This window comes from Desmodus rotundus, chromosome 8 (assembly GCF_022682495.2).
Source record: "Desmodus rotundus isolate HL8 chromosome 8, HLdesRot8A.1, whole genome shotgun sequence".
NCBI classification, from domain to species: Eukaryota; Metazoa; Chordata; class Mammalia; order Chiroptera; family Phyllostomidae; genus Desmodus; species Desmodus rotundus.
The window spans coordinates 90,271,067-90,281,263 of record NC_071394.1 but is presented as its reverse complement, the minus strand read 5'-3'; the positions used below and the strand labels follow the sequence as shown (position 1 = coordinate 90,281,263).

The 10,197-nt window shown below is 48.2% G+C and overlaps 1 protein-coding gene across 1 annotated transcript; it reads left to right on the top strand.

Moving 5' to 3' along the window:
• Window positions 1-2,672: 2,672 nt before the first annotated feature.
• Window positions 2,673-9,642, top strand: UQCC5 (ubiquinol-cytochrome c reductase complex assembly factor 5). The gene is made up of 3 exons (XM_024556500.4): window positions 2,673-3,064; window positions 6,079-6,166; window positions 9,388-9,642. The coding sequence occupies exons 1-3, from the start codon at window positions 2,914-2,916 to the stop codon at window positions 9,446-9,448; spliced, it is 300 nt and encodes a 99-aa protein (XP_024412268.1). The 5' UTR covers window positions 2,673-2,913; the 3' UTR covers window positions 9,449-9,642.
• Window positions 9,643-10,197: the final 555 nt, after the last annotated feature.

Below are 10,197 nucleotides of genomic sequence, written 5' to 3'. Positions count from 1 at the left end.
CGGTGGCCGCGTGCTCTTCACCACAGCTAGCCAATGGGCGCGGCGCGCGGAGCCCAGCTGGCCAATGGGCGCGCCCCTTGGCCCGGGGGGGTGGGAGGTCCCGGGACTGGGCGGAACGGGCTCCCCAGCCCCCTCCCCCGAGTCTCCGGTGCCGCTGAGTACTCTGCGCCCCCCTTCGGTTGCCACGGCGGCGATGGCGACACCTTCTGTCCCCCTCCCGGGAGGTCAGAGGGCCTAAGAAGGACCGTCCCTGCGAGGGTCCAGACGGCTCAGGCGCTGCGGCTTCACCTCAGCCCCCATTCCTCTTTCTTCCCCTCCGCGCCCCGGTCTTTCCGCCCCTCCTCCACCTCTAGTCCTCCTGACCTTAGCTCCTCCGCCCCTCCCCCAGCCATGCTGTGGGGGTCCTTTTCCCCCTCCTGGGGCCTTAACTAGGTCTGCCCGCAGACCAGAAGCTGGTCCATTCCACTCGGTCAGCAAATAAAGAGCCCTTGCTGCGCGCTCCCAGGTGTCATCTCCACGTAAGGTGAGACCCGCAGCGCCGCCGACGCTGAGGCAGCCTCTTCTCTCTCCTGCCCTGCACCTCACCCAGTTGACCCGTTTTAACTCCGAGCCGGAGGACTAGGCTTTGCGCTCTAGGGCGGTGGGCCAGGAGGCAATCAGCCTGCCAAGTTCTGACCTTAGCAAATGGCTCTACCGACTCGCCCAATCTCGGCTTCCCGGTGCACGTCCGCTCTTGAGATTCTTCGTCTCTTCCAGCAACGTCGCTAGAGTTTCCAACGAAACTCATCTTTCCTGCTTTAAACCACTCTCCACCATTGGTTCTTCTATTCAGATCCGTTTTCTGAGTCCGCATGTGTATCAGTTCATGCACTGGGCCCTGAGGAGGCCAAAGCAGCCCGGGTGGGCCCTGTTAGTGGGGAGCTGGCCTTCTGGACACTTTGTTTCCTAAGGGTGTGGTACATTCGAGTCTACTGTACCCTGGATGAAGACCTACAGTGTGCCAGACCCTGGGCCAGGTGCTGATGCAGGGTGGAGACCCAAAGGTGGGCCCGTGGGTGGGTGGGTGGATGTGTCCACCTGAAGGCCTCAGTGAGCTAGGTGGGCACTGGGAACTGGCTACACGTAAACTTCATCTGGGCAGGAGATGGGCACTGTGGTATCTGGCCCCCAGAGTCACGAAGAGAGATGGGAATGATCACTAAGTGGATGTGTGTCAGCGGGTTGGGTGAGATGGCCTCAGAAGCCAGGTTATCAAAGCAGCCTCTTGGGCATGGCCGCTCAGCTGCAGACTTTACGAGCATTTCCCAAGGCCATGCTTACACTATTATTTTCCAGCCCGTTTTTGTAGATTTTGTGTCCACGTCATCAAACTCTTATTGGTTCTTAGTTTGATTTTCTTAGATTGTCTAATAGATGTCTTCCTTCTCAAAGGCAATGAGGTGACAGCCCATTAAAGACATCAACAAGCACAACTCAGCAGGAGTAAAGGCTCTCAAGTTAAGATTTCTGCTTCTACCTGGCTTAATGTCAACTTCTCAGTTCTCCATCTAGAAAAGGAGGTGATGAAAATAGAGGCAAGGTTCAGTAGTCGATGTAATTCATATAAGAGCCAGGGCTCAATAAATCATCATAGCTAGTCCTTTTTTTTTAATCCTCACTCAAGGACATTTTTTCATTGCTTTTAGAGAGGAAGGGAGACAGAAACATTGATGAGAAAGAAGCATGGATTGGTTGCCTCCGGCATGCGTTGGTGCGTCGGTGCGTCGGTACCAGGTATCATAAACGCCTGACCAGGGATCAAAACGGCAACCTAGGTGTGTGCCGTGACCGGAATCAAATGGAACCTGCAGCCTTTCCGTTATGGGCCAATGCTCCAACCAACTGAGCCATAGCAGCTAGGGCTATGGCTAATCTTAATTGATCAGTTACTATAGTAACACTTTCTACCTTCCTACTTCCTACTTCCCTTTCTACTGTAGTAACACTTAGACATTGTGTTAAGTGCTTTATTTTTATTATCTCTAAATCCTAACAGCCTCACAGGGAGGCCCCCATATTGTGTAGCAATTGAGGCACAGACTAAGGGAATATATGTGGAGGAGGGATGTGGTCTGATAAGGCCCACGCTTTGAAGTCATTCTGCTCTTGTGATTATTGCGAATGAGATGATGCATAAAAAGCACGAACAAGTCCTTGCATAACGGTAAGTGCCCCATACAGGATACCTTTAATTAATTTTAGTGTTGTTTGTCTCAAGATGCTTGCTTACACTTTTGTCGTGAAAATGGTAAGGTTCAGCTTTCAACAAGGCATATCAAATTCTTATTTTTAGAAATGTAGTCACCAATCACGACCACGGAAAAAATACAAGGCGTTGCATAATTGCAGTTTATATTATAGTGCAGTACACGTTTAGTCCGTCAGAGAGGGTCCTCACTTCTAGCGGGACTTAAAGAAAAAAGATGGCGGTGGCAGAGCAGGGGGCGCACAGCTTCCAACTCTCAGCAACTAACAGCACAGAAGAGAGGCGCCGGTACCCCGCGGGGCAGACGCCACGTGGGTGGCCCCGCCCCCTTGCTCCGCCCGGCCTCCAGAGCCCAGGCGCCTGCGCGTATTCCCTCAAGCCGGGCCGGGCTTCGCGGAGCACGCGCGCTCCATCGCCTGCTACTGGCGAATCCCCATGCCCTACCGTGCTCTGATTGGTGGAGCCACCCTAGCAGCTTGCAGCTCCTGAAGCTCCCCCCTGCTGGCGTTGAGGCAGGTCGGCGATCTCTTTGCAAGCCCGACCCCCCGGGCTGGGCTAGGACGGGCAGGCCGTCTTGGCTCCACTGGGGCGCCTCAGTCCTGTAGCTGAAGCAGCTCCCGTCGCTCCTGGTTCTGCCGGACTCCTCTCCGCGACCTCGACGGTCGGGCATGTTTTCCAGGGCCCAGGTGAGGCGGATTCTGCGGCGGGTACCCGGAAAGCAGCGATTCGGCGTCTACAGGTTTCTGCCCTTCTTTTTTGTCCTGGGAGGAACGATGGAGTGGATCATGATTAAAGTGCGCGTGGGCCAGGAGACCTTCTGTAAGTAGGGATGCAGCAGCCTCGTTTCATTGCAGGAAGGCAGGAGGCGGCGTAGGACCTATTTTCCTGGCAGATACTCGTTCCTAGTTGCAGACCGCTCATTCCACTCAGAGCACTGAACTGCTTTTAGCCTGGTCCGCAGGGCAAGTGCGGTTCCGTTCACTGGGCGGGCCCTCGAGACCCGCCCGGGCTCTCCCGTAAGACGGGCAACAAAGGCACCTTGGTGTCCAGCCTTGAGACCTTGCTACACGTTGAGGGGAGGGCAAGTGACTTCACTCAGGACACCCTCTTCTCAAGCCTGCTGGGGACATTGGGCCTAAGGAACAGACTTGCTCACAGCACGGTAGAAGGGGGTGGGATCCTGAGGATTCGTGGAAACTCCTGTTAACTGGCCAGTCCCCTGTTGGGATTCTTCAGTCCAAACCCTTGGAGGAAGCTGGTCTGCCCGACTTAGCTAATTACCACTGTCTTTACAGGCAGTCATTGGCACCGGGACCCAGCACTGTGAACAGAATGCCTGGTTGCTTTGCTGAGCACTAGCTCAGGACAGGCTAGTTTGTCTTCTGGGAGGACTTCCCCAACCCCTAGGCCCTTTCTGCCTTTGTCCCTCCAGAAACACTGTATCCTTTGTGAATTACCAACCCTCATTAAGAAGTTACCTTAGTGCTCTCTATAGATGTTATTCCTTCTGTTCATCCAGTCATCAACTTTTTTTTAACGATTTTACTTATTTTTAGAGAGGAAGGAAGGTAGAAAGGGAGAAAAACATCGATGTGTGAGAGAAACGTTGATCATGAGATAAACATTGATCGGTTGCCTCTCACACGCCCCCAACTGGGGAGTTGGCCGGCAACTCAGGCATGTGCCCTGCCTGGGAATCGAACCAGCGACCTTTTGGTTCGCAAGCTGGCTCTCAATCTGCTGAGCCACACTAGCCAGGGTCATCCATTTACCAATTTTTAATGAGCACTGATGAGGGGGTATAATGAACAAGGCAGAGGGTCCTCCACCCCAGAACTCTTAGCAGAGAGACAGATCATGAAGACAGTTACTATCGAGTGTGGTCTGAGGAGAAAGTGGGGGGAACATGGGAGTCTTTGGGTGAGGCACTTCAGTTGGACTAGGTGGTGCAGGGAAGGCTTCCAGGAGTGACCGTGTCAGGTAGTCCTGAAGACCGAGTGGGTGTCACTCAGATGAGGGGAATGTTGGTGAAGTTGAAAGTGCTGCATGCCAGTGCTAAGAGCAGACAAGGCGGCATGGATGTGAAAGTATGCTGTTTGAGGGACCGAAACAGGTGAGCAGAGTGGGGGATGAAGTGGTTAGAAAGGCGCCTGGGCAGGTGCGAAAACAGACTGGAGAACCAAGGATGTATCCCAGAGGATTGAAGGGTTTTAAGCGGCAGTGGATTAACACATGTAGAGAATGGCTTCTTGTGGAGAGGAGACCTGCAGGTGAGGTAGTCCTGACAGGGCTTGGTGATGGAGTGGACTCTGGGAGGAGGAGTGGAGGCTTCTGGTAGGATAGCTGGGGCCGGGGAACACGGGCAGCACAATCCCGGGCTCCACTGGGATGTGCTGAAGTGGAGACGGTTACACAGATCTGAAGCTGTGGAGATTTGGGCCATAGATTTGGGCTTGTGGGTCATTTCATTCACAAGCAGACTAGGATGAAAGTCAGAGTCAAACCCCAACATTTTAAGGGTGATTGAGAGGCAAGCAGGGGAACGAAGAGGGATTATCTCAGAAGACAGGCATTTCAGAAAGTTGACGATGCAAATGGAGGTTAAGTCCCCTCTCCCCCACCAGGGGAGACTTGAAGATAGGCAAAGCTGATCAGGAAAGAGAGGGTGGAGGCAGGCTGGACAGACCTTGGCCCTTGGGAGGGTGGGAGAGAATGGGATCAGAGCAGGGCATTGGTCGTAGCCCTTGGAAGTTAGCCGGGAGAGTTCTTTCCTGATGGTTTTCCTCTGGGAGAAAGAGTTCATGGCCATTTGGGGATGGCTAAAAAAGGGTCAGGGTCCTGCCTGAGGAAACAGGATTGTCAGGCATCACAGTGGATCCAGTCAGACGCATCATTGGCCCCACAGTGTGAAGCAAAACAGTGAGGCATGGAGAAGGAAGTTGGGTTATTCTGTAGTTGGGGTTTTGAAGGTGTGTCAAGAAGCTGACATTGATCAGAGAGGGAATTTCAGCTGGTTTGGGCAGGAAGAGGAGAGGGGGCTTAGGGGGTCCTCAGGGTCCAACAGTCTGGGGAAGAAGTTGGTAAAGGTCCAAGGACAGAAGGGCTAGAAAGGTAGTAGAGGTGGTCAGAGCAGAATGAATCTGTTACTTCAGAGGAAGACCCCCAATGGGTGGCAGAAGTTGTGTGGAGGAGGCAGGGAGGTGAAGGATGCTAGTGCTTTATCCCTGTGGGAGGCAGTGTTGCCTGGGACAGTGGCACAGGACAGGGTCAAGGAGCCTGAGCTAGATGCTCAGTGATTTTCAGTGATTGAAAGGGAGTGATGGAGAGCAGGTGCCAGTGCAGAGAAGATGCACTGGCCTAAGGCCCAAAGGAGGAGGATGGCAAATCAGGAGTCTGGAAAAGCAGCAGCAGAGAACAAGGAAACTGACCTCAGCTCCCCACCCTGAGTTCCAGGGTATGGGACAGGGAGCAGCAGAGAGCCACAGATCAGGAGTGCCTTTGAGGGGCCAGGTTTCAGTTAGGAAGGATGATTTAGAGAGAATGGAAATTGTAGGGGATAAGGAAGTGACAGAAGTCTTAAAATCTTAAAACATTGCCAAGAGATGTGCTAGGACATGATCCTATCTTTGAAGACTCTTACCTGCTATTGAAGCCCAGAACTCCATTAACAGCCTCATTTAACTCATGTTTTAAACTGTTTATTTTGGCATTGAATTAAACATTGAGATTCAGATAGAGTGATTAACCTAGACTATTGGTTAAATTACTCAGATCTGAGTATTTTTAATACCTCAGTTTCTTAAAAATCTAAGTAAAATTTTTGTTCAATACAGATGACGTCTACCGTAGAAAAGCTTCAGAAAGACAGTATCAGAGAAGGCTGGAGGATGCATCACAGACTGAACGTCAGCAATCAATAAAGTGAATATGAAATTTTACTAGTTTCAACTTCTTAAAAAATGTACATTCATTCAAAAATACATTCATTTTCTTGTCGGGGGAGCACTTGGTGAAGTGTACGATTGACCACTGTGCTGTACACCTGAAACTAACACAAAATAATATTGAGTGTAAACTGTGATTTAAAAAGTAACAACAACAACACACATTGCTAACATCCCAGCGAGTTCCTCCTTTCCTATGCACTTATTATGGATGGTACTCACCTGTCTATAAGGTTTGCGCTGGAGATTTTGAACCTGCTTAGAAAACCACATCCCGTGTCTTCTACTTAAGTGACATCTCTGTGCAGTGGTCTATCTGAACTACAGCAATTTGTCCTTCTCTACATTCTAGGAGAAGTAAACTTGAAACAGCAGAAGTTTCAAGCAATTTAATCAGTCAGGAATTTGCATTCTGTAGTTGCCAGGAAATGGCATTTCTGTACATTTGGCAAGGGCGAGGATCAGGAGTTGTGTCCAGTACAAAGACGTAATCTGAGTCAGGTTAATTTGATTCTGACTACCTTCAATAAAAGGTGAAGTGTTAGCCACAGAGAGGTAGCTTACATTTATAATTCCCACAGCTATTAGTTTTCATTTGTTTTTGGTCATCTATTAAACTTGACAACTAAAAAATAAATTCAACAACTTGTAATTTACTGAAGTTAATTTTGGTGTATAGAAAGTTTCAAAAATGGACAGTCTTTCATAAAAGAAAATGATGTATCATTTTAATGGCTGAATACAACAATCAGTTCTTACAAAAAGAAAAACAGAATTATGTAATAGCCAACATCCTACCTAGAATAAGTAGTAAAGTACACATTTGGTTAATAATGATCTCCAGGCCCTGGCCGGCTAGTCAGTTGGTTAGAGCACTGTCCTGCTGTGCCAAGGATGCGGGCACTGTCCCCGGTCAGAGCACACACAAGAATCAACCAATGAATGCATAAATAAGTGGAACAACAAATGAATATTTCTCTGAAATCAATAAATATATATATTTTTTGTTTTCAGACAGGGGGAGGGAGAGAAGCATCAGTGTGTGGTTGACTCTCAAGTGCCCCCTACTGGCGACCTGGCCTGCGACCCAGGCATGTGCCCCAGTTGGGAATTGCACCAGCAACCCCTCGGTTCACAGGCCAGCGCTCAATCCGCTGTGCCACACCAGCCAGAGCGTGTGTGTGTATAAAATCTTTAAATATGTATATATATTTATATATATTTAAATCTGGCTGATCCACTGGTTGTCCAAACTAGGACTGCAACATCAGGTTAGTAAAGTTGCAGGTTTTCCTAGTTTCATTTCCCTCCATCTTGGCCACGTTTAGCAGATAAAGCCTATTTCTCCTTTCCCCCAAATTGATGCTACTTCCTCTCTGGTAGTAAAGCTGCTGTTTTTTTGAGACCAGCCCATACTGGTAAAGCCACTCACTGCTGTTGCTACTGAGCTGGGTGGGTGAGCTGAATGGAAGCACCCCCAGGCAGAAAGGCCTCGGACTCTCCTCTGTTCTTAACCAAAGTTTGAGCAGTTTTTCAAGAATAAAATCTCAATTTGTAGAATAAATACAAATAAAAAGGTACTTTTCAGATCTTTTGTTCGTACACAGAACTGCCCTAACAAAGAAATCTTATAGTCTTCCTATCTCTACTTGTATACTTATTTCCTAGGTCACTGTGGGACAGCATGTGTAGGAAAATTATTTCCTCCTAAAAATACCTACCCATTGAATCTAGTCCATGAACTATTTTCTAAACAATTCAAGGATCAATCAGGATGCTTTGAAGTGTAGCCTGAATTGTTTGTGATTTTGTTTTTTACTTTTTGCAGAATTCAGATTGAATCACGGACATAAAAGTAAGATCTAAGTGGAGATCTTACTTTGTTAGAGACAAAATCATTGTAACCGGGATAATTTTGCAGATGACATTTCTGCCAGTAGCCACTTTATAAACATTTTGCTGGGGTGATGGGAATTCCCGACTGACAACATTACTCACAGTTACAACCCCTTCCCTTGCCTGCCTCTATTCACATACAAGGGTTAGGCCTCCTTGGGGTGGGGGTTGGCAACAGGCTTCATATCCCTCTGTGATAAAGACATTGCTTTCAAACAGCTGCTAAATAAAGACGCTGCTCCTTCCCTAAGAAATTGGAACTTCACTGTGCAAAGCAACTGTAGACTTAAGCTAGATCAGAGGCTCAGTCTACTGGCAGAGATTTTCCAATTTGACCCAGAATAAGTTTGGGTCAGCTGGTAGAAAAAGCAAAGGCAACTTCCTATGCTTGGATAACCAATTATACATTTCTTCAAACAAGAAAATAGCTACATATTAAAGAACAGTAGTTTCATGAATAAGAAACAAATGATCTTGAGACAGGCCAGTAAGCTAGGACAAGTGGAACAGGGAAACAGAAAGCTGAACATGATGGCCAAGCAATTTGCAGGCAGATACAGAAGGTCAGCTCCAGAACCAGAAAAGTGGCAAAAGCAGGTGGGCGATGCCAGGACCAGCTGCAATGACTAATGACCTGCCCTGAAGTGACCAATCACTGGAGACCATGACCCTGAAACAGCACACCTGGAAAACTGATGAAACCCACCTGCTGAAACCTCCCCAAGACCTCCCCTAAAATTCCTGCTTACAAGAGAAATAGAAGCCTCAAGACAAAGGACCCAGCAGCAGCTCTTATTATGGGGAGCAACCCATGCCATTCCACTTGTCCTCTCCGTCCCCCGCAGGCATATATCTCCTGAATCCTAACAGTCCCCACGAGATGACACTGGCATCCAGGGGAACAGTGGGCAGCAGCAGCACATCCCAGGCTTATTCCCTTAATCCTGTCTCCAAGGCTCCCTTTGACTTCTCAGTGAGTTAAGGCAGCTCTGCCTAGGCTCTCCTGTTGCTTCTATGCTAAATCCTCTCTCGTTTCACTCTTCCCAGCTGTAATAAATGTACCCTCATAGTCACCTGGACTCATGAAATCTTCCTACATGAAGAACCCACACACTACTGGCTGACCCTAGGCAGACTCACTCAGGGCCAGGCCCCCTATGCAGTCACAGTCTGTCATAAACACATCTCTTCCTAAGTTTTGTAGGGACTTCCACCCCCACCCCCCCAATTTAAGCTAGTCCATTTATGTTAGAACCAACTCAGTATAAATAAAGAGCCACTGATCACTGTATTTCACTAAAGTACTACCTACAGCAAGCTCAGAGACACAGCCCAGAGCCGGACTGAGTGTGAAGACCAGTGATAACCAACGGCACCAGGGAAAGGATGGTGGTTTTTGTGTGCACTTGCCATCACCTCAAGAGTTGCTGGAGAACCCCAAAACTCACAGGCATTTTACTGATTAGACTGCTGCATAAGAGATTAAAATTGTGCTATGATTCTCTCAATTTTATGCCCTTACTCCATGTGCCCCCTTCCCCAGTTTTAGAAGTTTAATAATGATACCATAGAGAATATTTATTAACATACCTCTTACAAAGAACAGCTGTAAATGTTAAAACCACCAGCTAACTTCCATGCCTGCTGTGTGTTTCCTCCCTGGCCCACCTTTTTGGGCCAGGTCATTTCTGGAGAGAAATCACTAGCCTGAAATTTGTGTTAACCTTCCCTGAGTTTTCTTCGTAATATATACTAGTGTGCTCATTTACTGAAGGACAACACACCTTTGAAAATGACGGCAATTTCTGACTTCAAGGCAAGACTAGCAAAGCAATTACTGTATTAAGTTGAAGACACTTTCAGAGCACATTAGTTTGGACACTGTAAGAACTAATCTTTGTTAACTAAGTTGCAAGCTTTTTAAGTTTGCCACAAAACAAAACTTGTTAACCCTTCTAAGGAATATGACTCTCTACCCTATCAAACACTGGAACTATTTAAGTTGGGAACTTCAATAATTTAAAGGTCCTTCCTCTTAGTATATATATGGATACTAGGGGGGAACTGCAGTGCCCCCTAGTATCAAGGCAAAATATTTAGTAACTCAAACTA